Here is a 17,161-nt window from a genome sequence, read left to right on the forward strand (position 1 = left end):
CTCACTGCTGGGTTTGTAAGGCCATGTTACTCCTAAATTTTTATCTTGTTCAAAGAGAAGATATAAAACAAAGTTCTAAGCTAATCGACCTTAGTGTTCTCCTTTTTTAAAAATAAGAATCGATAAGAGAATCGATAAAGAATCGAATCATTAAACAGAATCGAAAATGGAATCGGATTCGTGAAAATCTTATCAATACCCATCCCTACTCTTCTGACATCTTACATTGCCCAGAGAACTGCTGCTCACTGGATATTTTCTCTTTTTCAGACCATTCTCCATAAAGAGATGGTTGTGCAGGAAAATCCTAGTAGATCAGCAGCCTGTTCAGTGTAATTCAAATGACACCACTTCCAGGTATATGTTGCCGTTTTGACGCAAGCTTACAGTAATTCGTTGCTGTCTGAATTGTTCACATGGTGTGTTTACAACATAGTTATTTTTGTTTGCAGAAGGAAATCCTGGCTCTAAAGACTACCACTGACAGAAAAATATCCAAATGTGAAATGCTGCTATTTTCTGGGCGTTACCTTTGATATTTGATAGACAGGTTATTAGGCTAATTAGCTACCAGTGTCGGTTACAGCTGCAAAAGTGCGTCTTGATGACGTTAGTGTTCAGCATTACAAGGACTGTTGCAGGGTAGAGGGGCTTGTAAAGCTAATTTGTATGCTGTGGGGATTTCAGCTGTGACAGCATTCAAAACAAACACGGTAAACAAGTTTCTACTGCAAGAGGTGAGTTTTACAAATTCTGTGTTTGAGGTGATGCTGTAATTGTTACTTTTTAAGGTTATTGTTAGCTACTATAATCTTGTTGATTATTTAGCTATCAGTGAAATGCAATCCTTTTTTGCCATCAGTGCGGTGTTCAGCTAAATTCAGTATACGTAATGCGCTCTGACAGCATTCAGAGTAACCTTTCCATTTGTCAGATTAAGAGTGTTAATGTTGTCCTTGTGTATTTCAGTTTAAGTTCTTTAAGCTGTTCTGACAGAAACATGCAGTTCATTTCTGTGTGATTCCTCTGCTGCTTTGACATTGCCGTGGTTTAATAGAAAAATTTACAGTTTATCTTTTAAAGCTTTTGCAGAAAATCCAAATGATACCTGGATAGAGATTTAAGGAGAAACTTTTCCTGCGTCCCTCATGGACAGCAGTGTAGCTCATTGATTTCTGATACACAACAAGAGGGTCATGGGTTTTTACCTATCTAGGGCACACTTTCTTGTGTTTTTCCCTGGAGTTACAGTTTCTCTCATCATCTAAAATGATTTTTTGGTGCTGCCTATCTTAACCCTATCTGAAGAGTTTCCTTTCAGAGTTGAATTGTTCTAGGAGGTGTGGAGGATGAATTTTAAACAAATGTATTCTGTTATCTTCTCTGTGTGCAGCTCCTTTTCAGATAGATGAGCTGTTATTATTGTAATTATTGTAGCATATGTGTACGCTGCTTAAAAAAATTAAAGGAACACTTTGAAATCATCAATCTCAATGTGAAAAAAGTCAGGCTCAATATCCATCTTGATATGGACTGAGTGAGGTGTTAGAAACTAGGATAACATATTCTTTGATGAAAGAACTAAATTGATAGACAACCAGAAAATCAAAGAGAGGAAAAAAAGACTTTTGCTAGAATTTCATTGCAGGAACTTAAAATGGTACTCAGTAGTTAGTGTGTTCCCTGTGTTTGAATGAATGCCTGACAATGTCGGGGCCTGCTCCTAATCAGACAACAGATGGGATATGGGATTTTCTACCTGATACTTAATGGCCTGGGTTCCAATTTCCAGCGTCGAGTTTGTGCGTCACTCCATGGATTTGCCTCCCCAAACCATCATTGATCCGCCATCAAACCGGTCATGCTGAGTGATGTTACACGCATTATGTTCTCCAGACATTTTCACGTCTGTCACATGTTGTGGTATTCTGGAATTCTACAGCAAATTCCAGTTGGGATTCACAATGCCAGACAGCAAGCACCGGATAGCTCCCTCAGGCCAACTTCAAGAAGTTTATTTTTGATTGTTTGGTCAAAGACCTTCACACCAGTGGCCTGCTGAAGGTTCATTTTGTAGCTCTAGCAGTGCACAGCCGGTACCCACTCGGGGTGTGAGGAAGTTCTTTTTCAGTTTCTTAAATAGGACGTGCAAGAGAACATTTGAGGGGTTGCACCAAGGAGCAGTACATATAAAACAAATAAAGATTTTTATTTATTTATTTTTTAATACCGATGGGCCAACTGACCAGCTAATGTTTAATGTTCTCGGTCTGGTCAGCTTTGCGTATGTCTAATTATGCACCAGTCCATTTCATGCATCTGTGATGCATGCCCCACAGTGGCGCAGACAAATGCTGACAACCACACACTAACATGTTGTCAGCAAGGAAGCTCTTTGCTGTGAGTAAGTCCAAAGTAAACACTGAGGGGACCACCATGAAAATGTTTATAACAACAAATCTAATCAGAAAGTTAAATCACCCTCACTCAGCTGAACCTGAATTTTTTATAGAAACAAATAAAGGTTAAGTGGCTTAAGCTAGAGCCAGCAGCCTTGGTATGAGCAAAGGATCAAAAGCATTTATGAGGAAAATTAGGGAGATGAATGAAAAATGAGTAAAGGTTTGGTGTCCTATTGTCTCGTCACAAACATAAATAAAATAATCAAAATAACTGACATTTGTTTTGTTATCTAAATCTGTTGCACCTTCTTCTGTTTAGGAAGATAGAAAATGTCAGGTAAAGGTGGGGAACCTGTTTTCAGAGAATTATTTGTTCCTCCTTCCAGCAGCAAAATATAGTATATTCAGTTGTTTATGTAAGAGGAGAAACCTGTAACTTACTAAGGTTTGGAGGAAATTGTAAAGTTTATTAATTTCATTTCATTAAAATATGAAAAAAATAATTAGCATTGAATAAAAGTTGATTTTGGTGTCATTTATAAATCTCTGAAAGAAAACTGGAAGCTGCAAAAATCAGTACTTTGCAATGTAGTTGACCGATGCCAATGGGTGCAACTCTAATTTGCAACTTTAAATCATGTAAAGCTACTCTAATAGTCCAAGAATAAAAAATATTTAGCAGGAAAAAAGCAATAACACCCCCTTTAAAGCCTCTGCTATTAACTCCTGGTTAACCCTACCCTAGACATGAATGCACCAGCTGACATCCCTTTGACTGCTGCTCTAAAATGATCCTCACTCTAATCTGTCCTGGCATCTTTTAATGGCTTCTGATTTTTAATCTTATTAATTCTTAATTATTTCTCATCATGGGCCCACTTAGGTCTGAGCTGTCACGTTGGCAAACTACAGCATATTAATTAAATACTATAATTGATCAGTTAAGTTTTAACGAGTGGAAGAGTCAAGCAAGAATAAATATGAGTGCTCTAAGGAGGTACCTGCGGCCCAGATCTCAATGTTGAAGTGAATGTTTTTACACGGCTGCATTAACTTCTGTACTGTATGTTGACTGGTAAGATGGCACATAGAAAATTAAAATCTTGTTTGCAGTGTTACGTTGACCTGGCCTTGGCATACTGCTGTCTCTAGCTGTTTCCATGTGGTCTTGTATTCCCTTGAGTGGATTATATAACCCCATTAGAGACTTTGCTGTTTCTCTGCCTGTGTAATTTACAGTTTTACACTCTTTACTCCCATTTTGCTGCCTTGTCTCTTTCATCACCTGCCGCACCTGTGAAACACTACAGAGCCCTGGGAAGCTCTTATCAATGTCTGCCATTTCCCACAGGAGTTGGTAATGAATGTGGGAACTTGAGCCAGTTGAAATGGAGCATCTTCCCATGGGGAGGGCTTAAGTTTTAATTAGCAAAGTTAATAGGGCAGAATGGGATCAACACAGTGAAAGACAGAGATGCAAAGGAAGAGTCTTTCATTGTGCCTAATGAGACTCCTGAATCGCGTTGATGTAGCCAAAGAAAAAGGTTTATTTGAAGGCAGCAGCACACATCTTCACCCTTTTGTAGTAGAATCAAAAGCCTTATACAAACCAAAGGTAATCTCTCTCAGGATGGTGGCTTTTATGCTTGCGTAGCTCTCCCTTTGGAGAGTGTGAACTTGAATTAATCTGAATTAAATCTACCTTAATTTCAGATGATTACTCACTTGAGCTCCACCACAGCCAGTGCTATCAATTAGATAACCTGTTTAAGCTAGATTGTATTACACTGTGACCTATGTTGCCAACACTCATTACTACGGTTCAGAGTGGGCAAGGGACCAGCATCAGTTACATAAGAGCTGTTTTTCAGCTGATGGCTATGTTCCCTGCTTTTAATGATTTATAACCTACTAGTGAGCATTCGTGCAGCTTCACCTGTGTGTTGCTGAGCAAGGACAGCCTCGAGTTCTTCAACATCTCTAACCTCTTAATGGCAGTTCTGTCCTTGTTTGATTCCTACCTGCATATAGAAGTAAGCAGAAAACTTTTAAAGTGAAGTTTGCCACTAGAAGTCCAATAAGAGGAAGCAATAGGAGACCAATTCAGTGATACTAGCAGCAAGAGGCTGATATCCCTTAATTTGAAAAGAATGAAAGGCGTGTTGAAGAATTTGAGAGAATTTGTGATGGTGCAGGGCAAGAAAAGGGTTTGTTAGGTGGGTGAAATTGTAGCTAAGGGCATTGGGAGATACTATCAAGAAGGAAGCTGAGATTGTGTGTGGATGAGTGTTTGTTATCTTAAATCGCAAGGTGGAAGTCTTTCTCTGAGCCCTATGAAATGCCTTCAAATTATTCCAAAAAGCACTAAAAACATTTACATGTGATCACAAGCATACATTACAGTATAATCCAACATAACGTCAGAATGCAGCATTTTTGACATGACTCCTCATACTCTTTTTTTCCTACCCAATCTCTCTCTGTTTTTTTAGGGTTGTGGTTGTAAATCAGCAGGGGCCTCAGCATGGAGCAGGAGAAGAATGATGGGATAAACAAAGACACAGTCCTTCCACTTCCAATTCAGCAGAATAGACCCGCTGTAAGAACTGCCTGCATGTCTCTCTCCCACTGTCATCTCCCACTTACTCCACGGGCACTAATCTCAAAAGCTTTGTTCTTCACAATCACGAGAGAACATGCGTGGCCCCTTGTGTTTAATTCTGTTTGATGTGCCAAATCAGTGATGTGATGCATCAGTGAGTCATACATGCCCGTCAACAAATGAATATAATTTTTAAAGGAATACTGACATTATGGTAAATATGCCTATGTATTCCATTGCACTGAAATGAGGACGTCTATACTGTACCATTTTCACATCTGACTTTGTGTGTTAGGTATTCAGCTGGATTAGCTGTAGCGATTAGCGTAGATCGGCAGAAAGACTGAGAGGAAGAGGAAATCGTTAACAAGCATTCAAAAAGGATTTAAACTTCGTAGTATGTATTATCTGTACAGAGAAATTAAAAGCAGTGGTTTGAAAAGGATACATTTAGTCGCAGTATTTGCTACTAATTTGTTCCCTATAGATTTCCAGAAATGCAGATTTCTACAGGTGTCATTTTGAATGTTTTTAAGTCACACAAAATATATATCTAATATAATCTATATTTGGTATGACCATATTTACTCTTCAACAAAGCCTGAACTTTCTTAGGCAAGCTCTCTTGTAATTTCTTCAAGTAGTCTTCAGGAATAATTCTCCGGGCTTCTCGAAGAACATCCAAAGCTCTTTTTTTGGATGCTGGCTGCCTTTTGTTCCTGTCTGTATAAAGATGATCGCACACTTCTTTAATAATGTCGAGATTTGGGCCTTGGAGAGGCCAATCCATGACTGATAGTTTGTGTTTTTCTATCTAGGTATGCTTTTACTGCATTGGCATTTTGTTTGGGATCATTGTCATATTAGAAAGAAAGAGAAGCTGTTGCCAATCTGATTGGCTAGAGTGGCAGGGTGAAATGTAAAATTATCTCAGAAAGTCAAGAGTTTTTCACAGTGCTCTGTCGTGCGTCCTTCGACTTTGTGGATATGAATGTTGCTATTGAAATGAAAACAATACTTTTATAATATTTTTATAAGGTGTTTTTAGGGTTCTGGGCGCATAAATGCTACAAATGGGTCATTTTAGCGCATTGGTTGGTGGTTGCCAGGCAACACAATGACGTCAAACTATTTGATCTTGATATAACCCTTCAGGGGCCTAAGATGTACCTGTGTGCCAGCTCCTAGCTGTGTAGGTGGACTTGGCGGGCCAACTCAGACAGATTTCATGTTGCATAGTAAGAGTTTGGGGTTTTCTGCTAAAGACGAAGTAAGCAAGCAGGATTGTTGCTCAGCTCAAACAAATCATGAGTTTAGCTGTAGAAAACTCTCCTCAAGTCTTACAGATCTTTTAAAATTTAAATTTTACAATTTTGACAACAAGTAATGAGCTGCCAAGGTGAACAGCAAAGGCGAGTCGGGCTCTTGGCGCTGAAATATCTCTATGGCTCTAAATCAGTAGTGTCCAACATCAGCCCGCCAAAGACGACAATCTGGCCCACTGAACAGCTACTGAAAACGCGACATAGCTTTTAGACTTTTAGCTGTATTTTTAAAAGCTGATAAAGCAGAATCTATGCAGGATACAGATGACCAGGGTTAGAATCTGTTCTGGTCTTGGATGCATTTTGCTGGCATGATTTTATTCCCTAAGAGCCCCTGAGAAAGTAAAGAAAATATTTTGGGATGATCAAATCAGTACTCACCTTAATCTAAAAAACTGTTGTGGAAGAGCAGAAGTTCTTTCAAGTTAGCATGCAGATCTAACCCAAAGTCACTGGAAAAATGCAGCTGCAGTTTTTGTTACACAGCGGGGTGACAGAAAATACTGAGCTGTTTCACACACTTTTTGCCTCATAAATATCTTTGTATAACTTCCTTAAATAGGTAAACAACAGTCTAATGTTTTCATTTTTGTGAGTTGATTTTTAAGTTTTCAGGATATAATAATGCACAAATAGAGAAAATTCCCCCTGATATGTAGAAGCCGAATAAACTTTTTTTTGCCCTCCTTATTGCATGACTCTAACTGATGGTACATTGAAAGATTTTGTTTTGAAAGCATCACTACTTTAATTATTTCTATTCCCTGTCGAGTTTCCAAACACCACAGCTTATGAATGCAAAGCTTTGTGGCAGCTGAATAGCTCTGTGATCAGACTTCACAGCAGCATCTCAATGCACCACCAGGAGGGATTCATAGATCACCCCATGATTTTAAAACTCCATTAAAACTCACAAAAGTACAACAAAATTAAGTGACTCTAATCAAATCCAATGCACACGTGTTCCTTTTATGTAGCTTTTACTATATTGAGCAAGTTTCAAGGCCTTGAAACTTTCAGCAAAACTGAAATGAGCTAAAACTTTAAAGTGATGTCATGCCCAATAAGTCCACTCACATGCATTAAAAAACAAAATTCCTCACCAGGAAAGTGGTGATCACATAGCACAAACCGTGCCAGCACAATGTAAAATCCCCTTCCTGTCTGGATCCGGGGCTTTCATTCATCTCTTGTTATGTACAACACTCTTAGCAGAAGAACAGAACTACAAAATAATAATCCAGGAAATTAATGACATATCATGGGCATCAGATCCAGATCGAAGCATTTCTACCTTCTCCTTGGAATGAGCAGACATAAGTGCGTAACTCTGGTCATCGAGCTGGGCCAGCTTATTTACACACAGGTTTAGCCTGATAATCCGCATGCCTCTCATTTTTTTGGTCTACCTCTTTTCTTTGTACTTTTCCCCTGAACGAGTATGGCCCTTTAAGTTATTGATAGTTCGATCCAAACTTTCAGGATCATAAGGTTTTGTCTTTAAATTGACCTTATCTACCAGTCAGCTGCTCTCTTTTCTGGAATCCATCATCATTCAACTTGGAGAAAGTGTCATTGATCTTAGGAGATTGATTAGATCTTTTTTTCCCAAAGCCAGGCGATCACTCTGAATCCTGATCAACACAACACATCGACCATGATAATCAGTCGGCTGGCGTGTTTTATCGTACTGTACTGCAAATATTTGAACACCTGACCAGCAGTCAGCTTGCTCGGGGAGGCCTGAAGTGTGGTTGATTAGTATACAGTACACAGCCTGGCTTGTTGAGCGCATGAGCTGTTTGTTTGATTTGCACAGGGAGCGTCTGATACAGGGGCTCACATGGGAACTGTATTAATATTTACTGCACTGCTAGTAATGGCGTGCCGATATGAATTCAGAGTTAAACCAATCAAAGAGACAGAAAAAATTTCACAAGCTTAAAAGACATCAGGGTGCAACAAATTAAAGTCAAATAAGATAAGAAACATTAGTTTTAGCTTTATGTACGTAATAACATGGCAGTTGAGTGTTATTTCAAAAAGTGGATGTGGTTGTGGTTTTTCTGCATGTGACATCCTGTTTGTGTTGTGTCTGTTTTGTGTTTCTTCCCAGCTGTCATGTGGATTAAAGATCAGGAAAATGATGAAAACTGTGCCTCCTTGTTTGGGGAAGTTCAGGCCAGTTGTGGGCCAGTGCTGCCACCAGTGCACCCCAGACAGTCTGGTGAGTGTGCAGAGTAATTATGGATCTCTTTCACTGAGTAAAAAATGCTGACTTTATATGGCACGCAAAGGTTGTGAGTATAAAGATCCTCTTGTAGCTATCCCCATTCACATAGTGTCCTTCAGCTATAGCCTTTTTTTATACAGTAAATTGGATTGTGCCCCACACAGCCCATTCGTGGTTGATGTTGACATTCAGGTCATCTATCTTTATCTGTTTTTGTCATTGCTTAGAGCAAGAAGCTTGGACAAAACTATTCCCTTGGTTTCCACAACCTGCTGAGTGTCAATGAGACACAAACCAGGTAGTATGAGTATCCACCGCATTCGGGCAAAGCCACACAAATTTATTTGGTCCCAGCGCTCTCACTCATGCTCATTTCTTTGAATTGTATGCAGGTATCGAGGCTGGCTGGTGCGGAGGGTGTGCTGTGCCCTGTTTGTGAGTGGGTGCAAGGTTTACGGCAGTCCTGTTAGTGGCAGGCTTGAGCGAGTCTGTCAGAGTCACAGGTACCTGAGGAGAAAGAGAGGGAGGATGACAGGAGTAGAGATGCTGGAGGAGAGTAAATAAATGATAGGCAGAGATACAGAAAATGAAACGGGTTCCTGCAGTTCTGCAGAGAGAGAATGAGAAAGGACTAGTGGAGATAAGACAAAGACATGCAAAGAACAGAAAAGTAAGGCTATCTCAGTCTATAAAGAGTGAACGAAGAAAGATGGGATAACTTGAGGAGAGGTTTCTATCTCTGTCACTGTTCCTCAGTTTGAAGCTGTTGTTGTCCCTCCTCCTGTGTAATTGAGTTTAACCTTTATGTAACCTCCACACTCAGGGATGGTGTTGTTGTCTTACTGGAAGGCTGGTGTTTGTCTAAGTGTAGCACAAATGAAGCTTTGTTCCGTATTAACCCTGCTGTCCTGTGACCATGTGTTTCAGGGTGAAGAAGGCGCTCACAGCAGAGCACAAAGCACCTGAGGGGGCAGACGGCCACGGGCAGCTAGATTGTCTCTCACCATTCCTCCCCCTCATTAACACCTGCATCTCCTCTGGCGTCTTAAGGTTTGTTTATGTGTGCATGAGTCGATTGGGGGGAAAAAAAGCTAGGTTCAAAGATGGTTGTTTGTGTGTATTTACTAATACATCACATTTGCATATTGATTCAGAGCTGTGCTGTGAGACCTTTCATTTAGAAATAACGAGTGAGATGTATCATATCGGTGTGCCTGAAGCAAAAATGGAGTTGCAGTCTGCAGCGATTTCTTTTAATTATTTTTTTAAAATCTTTTGATGCAGAAAAGATGAGCCTTTTGATGATATAACGATTCTAAAAGATTTTCACATCTTAATTTATGAGAAATTCCTATTTTATTCTCATTCATTCGCTGCTACTCCATAATGGCTAAGGAGTTAATTTTATGTATTTTCAACATTAAAGCAACATTGCTTTTCTAAAATGTAATTTAGGTCTATACGACTGCTTATCCATATGCATTGTTGTGATGCGAGTTGCTCAGTTTTAGAGATATTGCCTTTTCTTGAATATAACAGAACTAGGTGGCATCTTTTTTGTGATGCTCAAAGTGCCAAAAAATACATTTTTTTAAAAAAAAAAACTCAGCAGTGACGGCTGTTTTTTAAAATGTCATGGCCAGGTTGCAAAAAATAAAGTGCAAAATTGTGCAGTTTCATGGAAGAATTTTTTCTTATATCCTCTCTCCATCTGCCAACTAAAAGATGCGTGTGGCATCTTTTATTTCGAGGACATGATCGTTACTGACTTTTTTTCACAAGCCTCTCTCATCATGGGTAGATGCTCATTTTCTTCTGCGCAGTGATACAGTAAACGGACGTAATTTAGTATAAAGAAAATAGTTCCTGCATGAAACTTTCTCTACTTTCATGAACGTGATGTTGATGCTGAGTTTTCAAATGTTTCCCCAAGTAACAAAATAGATTAATTGAGATTTATTCCCATTGTAATCAAGAGAAGCAGTATAAGAGAGAGACTGCATTTCAACAAATCCTGAATGGAAATCTAGGATTTGTTGGGCTTTGGAGAATTCTGTAATGGCAAAAATTATGTTTTTTTTGTTCCTGCCCTCGAAGAGCCAGTCAAGAGCCGGGCAGGAAACTGAGTTATTGCTGTTTCTGAATTTCTGCCCACACACAGTAAAAATACACCACAGTTTTAACTTTGGTTGTGCTGTATACGTACTTGTTTTTGACCCATTCTGTGGCCAATAACCTTCTCTTTTGCAGTAAATGTATAAGATCTGGATTTTTTTTTTTTCTTTTAACTTTTTTAAAAATGACGTTATCGTGAAAGTTAAACCTGCTTGCAGACCAGTTGGTATCATCCAGATAAGCTGCGGGCAACTGCAGTCACCAAAACGATCATACATTGAAACCAAGCACACCATTGTTTTTCTTGTGACATTACCAATAAGTTTGATGTGTCACATTTCCTATTGGAAAAACAAAAGTTGTATCCAAGATGGCCAACTTCTAAATGGCCGCCGTGGTCACCACCCATCTTGAAGAGTTTGCCCCCTCACATATACTAATGTGCCACAAACAGGACTTTAATATCACCAACCATTCCCATTTTATTACGGTGTATCCATATAAATGGCCCACCCTGTATTACTGGCGAGTGACAAGACTTGCCTGTAGAAGGACTTTGATGGAAGGCAGACATGTCCACAGCTAATATCTCCAAAACTGGGCATTCCACAATAAAATGACTAAAAAAAAGAGCCATCTAAAAAATATCAGGTCAACTGTCCCTTTAAAGCCTCGACAACACCAAAGCCATCCATCAACTGATCCTGCCAACAAGTATCATTTGTGCACTCAAGGTCTTTAAAGCTTTTTCTCATTTTCATTGAGGGTTTATTCTGTCCAAAAACTATTAAAAACACATTAATGAGCCATTTGCTGAATGTTTTTTAATGACAATGAACATTAACAATGTTGCATCAATTGAACTTAGACCGTCCTTGTGCTTTGTAGGTTTACTGTGGATCGGTGTTGAAGAATAGTCCCCAACAAGCATGGAGAAATTAATTAAAAAGCCTCTTTTAAAGTGACGTGGCCATTCATGAGTCACTTTTACATCTTTCATTACATAGATGGACTGAATAAGTGAAAAATGTTAAGAGCTTAACTAACACATTGTTGGCTTTAGTGTTTTTGCAGTATTAGTTGGCGATACCCAAAAACGCACAGCTGTGGTTGCTATGACGAACAGGCCAATCACAGGGGGGGGGGGAACATAGCTCTTATGAATATTAATTAGCAACAAAATAGCCCAAGATAATTGCCAGATTCATTAAAAAAATGTCATTTCAGTAATTATGTTTATTTATGTATTTTTTTTTAAACCAGCAGAAAAAGCAGAATTTGAGGCTCAGGGTTTCGGATTTCTGTCTTACAAGAATGTTCTACATTTTTGTACACAGGATTGTTTTAAGAATTTTTACTGGAAAAAATTGGAATAGTCAGCTGTCAGTGGAGATATGTAGATATCACAAATTCCTACTTCTTTTTGGTCACTCGGGGGAAGAACAATAGGCTTTCCAAACCCTAAATTGTGTTGAAGAGACAAACAGAAATGCTTATGTGCTACTGTAAGACAGCTCAAAGCTTCTTGTGTGACTGCTTACAGATGAATGCCTTTCTAGCTGTCAATCATCATGCTCTTCAAGATGACTGACAGCTGTTTGAGACACAAACTTGTCCACGGCCAGTGGACGGCGTGTTTTTGATCTCTGCACTAAGTTGTATTTAAATCGAAATTGGATGTTATGACTCTATCATCTCTTGGGACCATGTTTCTGTAGCCTCAGATAGTGTCAGAAATTCTTCAAATGTCTAGTGAAATGAAGTGGAAACTTTATTTTGTTTCTGAAGAAACTTTTTGACTGTCTTGAAGTTTAAGAAATCTCTTCAAAATTCAATTTCTCCTTGCTTCCTCAGTCTCCCTCATTTATAGACTTTGTCTCTATCTACATCTGTCATCCTCTCACACTTGCTGTTTTATTGCTTACTGATTCACTTCTTTCCTATGTCATCATTTTTTTATCTCCATCCTTTTCCCCCACTCTCTCTTGCCCCCACCTGTCTCATTTACATAACATCACATTTAACACTGTCCTTTCCTCCCGTTTTGTGCTAAACTGTTTCCTAAATTATATTATTGGTGATTATTTCTCTTGGCTTCATTTGTCTATTACGGCCTTGTGTGCATCTCTTGTCATTAACTTTTTCATCTCTTCTTTCTATACATCCCTCCACCCACTATCCTCTTTTGACTAGATTCGTGTGCTGGGCGATGCTGAAGATGTTTGCTTCTGTGTTCGGCAGCATTCAAGTTAACCTCAACCATCTGTCGGCTTTACACAGAGCCTCACAAGAGGTACAAATTTCTATAAATGCACACACACCTTTGTAGATTAAATATCTGCTATGCTGAAGGGTGTCTCTTGCTGCAAAAAATGGAAAGTACACTGTGTGTTTGCACAGTGTTGATACTGGGAGGTTTTGACTTCACATTAGGCTGTGCTCTGACATCTATTGAGATGGTAAACAAGCTGCCGCCCCATTTGTAAACACATCTACTCCAAAAGATTTCAAGGTAAACAGAAATGTGAGAATATATTCGGTAAGGTGAAGTAAACAGATCTAATTGTCTGGAATCTTTTGAAAGTTGAGGTTTCTCCTGCTTGCCTTTTTATGTGGAATTATTTTCTTTATCTCCTAACAAACTTCACACTTCACAATTACATGGTTGACTAAATAAACAGAAGTAAATAACTCTGAATCAGGCTTAAAATGGGCATGAATGATTTCAGTGAGCGAGGTCTTCAGCTTTGTTATCGCTGAAATGTTGTGTGTGTCTAAAGTTGTTTTCACAGATAAACTCTGGAAAACGTCAGTACATTCAGGATGTTGTGTGAAGTTGTGCTTTCTCACATGTTGCACGCGGCAGTGCATGTGAAAACAGCTTCAGCTAACAGAAAACCTCAAATGTTATTCTTATGATTTCTAATGGTTTCCAAATACTCTGCTGTGAAAAATTAAGTTAATGTGACTTTTAAAAGTAAAAGTCGCACATCCAGTCCTGATGAATAAAATACTCAAGTTGGAAAGTGTTTCTGAAATACAATAAGTAATTCACTGTGACATAACGGCAGTCAGTGGAAAACAAAAATCTTCAATCCAGTGAGGACGGATTCAACAAAGATCAAAGTTCACAATTTAAATCACACGCTGATGTGACTTGCATCTTCAGATGGCTCAGTTATTTTTTTTGACACCCATGTGTCTGTATGCACATTAGGGTGGGTGTAGCTCAGGAGTAAGGTCGGTGGTTCGATCCCTGGCTGCTCCAGCCTGCATGCCAAATATTCTTGGGCAAGATACTAACACCAAGTTCCTCTCTGATGCGTCCATCAAAGTATTAATATGTGTGAATGTTAGATAGGAAGCATTTAATCATAGAAAAAGAAGTGCCTGTGTGAATAGGTCTTAATGGGTGAATGAGGTGTGTTGTATAAAGTGCTTTGAGTGCTCCGGGAGAGCAGAAAAGTGCTATATAAGAATCAGTCCATTAAATCCAACAACATCTGGACTTCTCCTGATAAGACAGCAGATGTTGTTCTGGGGATTTCTTCCCAGATTTGGATCTGAATAGCCTATGATGCTATTTCTGTGCCAGAGCTTCTCAACTGGATTCAGGTATGAAGAGCCTGAGAACCCCTCAGTAGTACGAGTGCTTTTGTCATTCAAGCGCTAACTACACCATTTGTCCAAGGGCATTGTGTTGCAGCAGGAGGAGCTGCACGAGCATGAAGTGGAAGTGGCTCTGAGATTTTCATAATTTCATCTTGGTACTATTGGCTGACACCTGGAGGTTTGTGTGACCCTCCAAAGATAATACCATCCCAGACCATCACTGACCCATTGCCAAACCAGTCTTGCTGAATGATATATTGCAGGCAGCTTAACATTGTCTTTTGGTCAGTTTGGTCAGAAACATGCTCATAAGTAACCCACTGGAGATGATTTTTTTCAGGGCTGCAGTGATATTTTTCTTGTACCTGTGTCCTGGTATCTCCTTCACACTCTACAGACTGATGTTGGGAGACACAGTAAACCACATTGGATGTACCATTACTGAGGAGCTCAACTACCTGTGACACCTAATTGGTTTGCAGGTAGAAGTAGTGACAAGGAGACCAGTGAAAAGCAAAACTAGAGAAAAATTAGACAGCAGCAATAAGACGAGCCCCCCCTCCCTTTCTGAGGGTTGCCTTGTCATTGCCTCTCCAGTGGAGGTGAAATGGATTCAGATTTGTGTTTATGACTTTGTATTAAACAGTGATGATCAAGTGTTTCTTTAATATTTTTGAGCAGTGTAATTGTCAGGATATATCGAGGGTTATCTCTGGAGAGACTGTGTACAAAATCAATTTAAATCTTGTTTAGTCCCATTGTCTAAATCTTTACCAATTTATTCATCCATAAATTGTTTCATGACAAACCTGAAAATCTCTCATTTTCTGCGTTATTGAGGCAAGTTGGGTTACAGCGTGACCTCACTGAACTGTTTGAACCACTGCATACTGGCTGTAGTTACAGCCAAATTCATATAAAATAATTTCAGGTGTAACCCAGTTATTGTGTCTTTCAGTATATTAAAAAAGCAAATAAAAAAGAATAAATATATCTTTTATCATGAGTTCATGAAGACTACCAATGCTCAGGCTGCTTATGTGTTTTAATTCTTTTATTGCAAAGCGCTTTTTGCTGTAGCGACAATATCGCATGCACAGAAGTGCCATCGTGTTTTATCTCTCTGCTTTGACTTCACTCGATATATAATTGAGTTTGCGATAGTAGCTCTTCATTTCCATGTCCATAATGGAAAAAATCACTAATGCTACTCGAAAGATAAGGGACCGCAAAACAAATAATAGAGCTGTTGTTGACACTGGGGAAAAAAACAAAGTTGCGCTGTCAACTTCTACAATCAATCCAGCCATTCAGGCATACTCACCACCTATACTTGAACTGTGGCTGCATCTTTAAATACTTGAATGTTGACCTCACACATTTTTCACTGTGTCTTTGCTAGTTTTAAAACATAAAATAAATTTTTCTTCATTCCTTCCTGTTTCCTTTGTGTGGCTTGATCAAAAGCTGATTTAATCTAAGGTCACGGATTCGCTCCTTAATCTGTGCGTCACCTCTGCACAATCCGTGTTTGTTTGAGGTAATGAATTACAATGTGAGGAATTTTGTTTATCAGAAGCTGCTTCTGTTCTCTAATTCAGGGATCTCTGCTGGTTTATGTGTACGTGCGTCAGAGCGCCGTGGACTGCGCTCTCATCCCTCTCGTGCTCTTCTATCACAGCCTCAGAGTCCCGTACACTGTTTGTCCTCTCCAAATTAAGAACGCCTCCCTAAGGTACATTCATACACACAAACTAAATAAAGTGCTGTGTTTATCACTTTTATTCACGCTACTATTTTTGAGCTGGGCAGTTTTATTTCAAACAGTGAAAATGTGCATGAATGACTTTATGCACATTTTCTTTGATTAAACTAGTGTTTGAGTTATGCTATGCTTTGTTTATCCTGCAGATCCATCCTGCAGAAAGTAGGTGTAGTCCTCCTGCCACCCTCTGCACCTACTGAGGAGGATGCTGAGATGGACACGTTGTACCAGTCTGTCATGACTGCTGTAAGTTAGAAATAAGAAGGGTTAGTATATAAGAGTTCCTAGGTCTGGTGATTTTCATACTTTATTTTAAGGAAAAGAAATTGGTCCTTACATCAGACATCAAACTTCCGCTTGACTGCTTTAACAAGCAATTGCAGTGGTTCTGAGAGGCTTTATTTAAGTTAAATGGAAACGTCAGGACATTAACAGGCACAAGCTGTGCCACACATGAGCTGGCATAGTGTTAAAGTAAACAGATGCAAACCTCATTCTAGCACATAAAAAAGGGAGATACTGACATTTGTGTTCCCTAAATGTCATAGCAGACCATGAAATAGCTGCTGAGATTTTTAATTTTCTACCCATTTTTTTCTAACTTGGGCAAATATTGCCTGTTTGTAGTCTAACCCAGTGTAATTAAAGGGGACCTTTTTTGCTCTTTTCCAGCTCCATATGTTTTATTCTTAGACTCAACTGGAGAAGATCTGTATGATTTACAGCTGAGTCTTATTTATCTTACGATGGGTATTGATACATCTCCTCTGGTGATTGAAACAAATTGTCCACCCTTCACCCTTTAAATCAGCTTTCTTCTGTGTCGCTATATTAAGAATTTTCCCTCTCTTTGATGTCATACAGATCCGAGAGTGGTATGAACTGTCTGAACCTGAGCATTTAGAGCACTCTAAAGTCTGAGCTTTTGGCTCACACTGATCACATCATTTGAAACTTTGTTCATGTTTAATACGAGAATCCATCAGTGTAACAGCATATTCACTTAGTGGCAACTTGAAAGGATCAGATGTTGGGTACCCTGTGGTCATAAAGGGATTGACATGGTCAGCATTTACACAATGACAAATTGGTCCTAAAGGACACAAA

The 17,161-nt window shown here is 39.1% G+C and overlaps 1 protein-coding gene across 2 annotated transcripts in view; it reads left to right on the plus strand.

Annotated features, from left to right (window-relative positions):
* The first annotated feature begins 589 nt into the window (after window positions 1-589).
* gpat2 (glycerol-3-phosphate acyltransferase 2, mitochondrial) overlaps window positions 590-17,161 on the plus strand; it is a 44,991-nt gene continuing 28,419 nt past the window's right edge. For both annotated transcript variants that reach the window (XM_005924334.3, XM_042220705.1), the window contains exons 1-9: window positions 590-737; window positions 4,895-5,001; window positions 8,446-8,556; window positions 8,790-8,860; window positions 8,955-9,065; window positions 9,490-9,612; window positions 12,871-12,970; window positions 15,891-16,024; window positions 16,201-16,300. In XM_005924334.3, the coding sequence (XP_005924396.1) occupies window positions 4,927-5,001; window positions 8,446-8,556; window positions 8,790-8,860; window positions 8,955-9,065; window positions 9,490-9,612; window positions 12,871-12,970; window positions 15,891-16,024; window positions 16,201-16,300 (825 nt within the window). In that variant the 5' untranslated portion in view covers window positions 590-737; window positions 4,895-4,926. The remainder of the gene's footprint in view (window positions 738-4,894; window positions 5,002-8,445; window positions 8,557-8,789; window positions 8,861-8,954; window positions 9,066-9,489; window positions 9,613-12,870; window positions 12,971-15,890; window positions 16,025-16,200; window positions 16,301-17,161) is intronic.

The sequence above is a fragment of the Haplochromis burtoni genome, unplaced genomic scaffold (assembly GCF_018398535.1).
Source record: "Haplochromis burtoni strain Fernald_Lab_line unplaced genomic scaffold, NCSU_Asbu1 Contig_54, whole genome shotgun sequence".
In the NCBI taxonomy this organism is placed as follows: Eukaryota; Metazoa; Chordata; class Actinopteri; order Cichliformes; family Cichlidae; genus Haplochromis; species Haplochromis burtoni.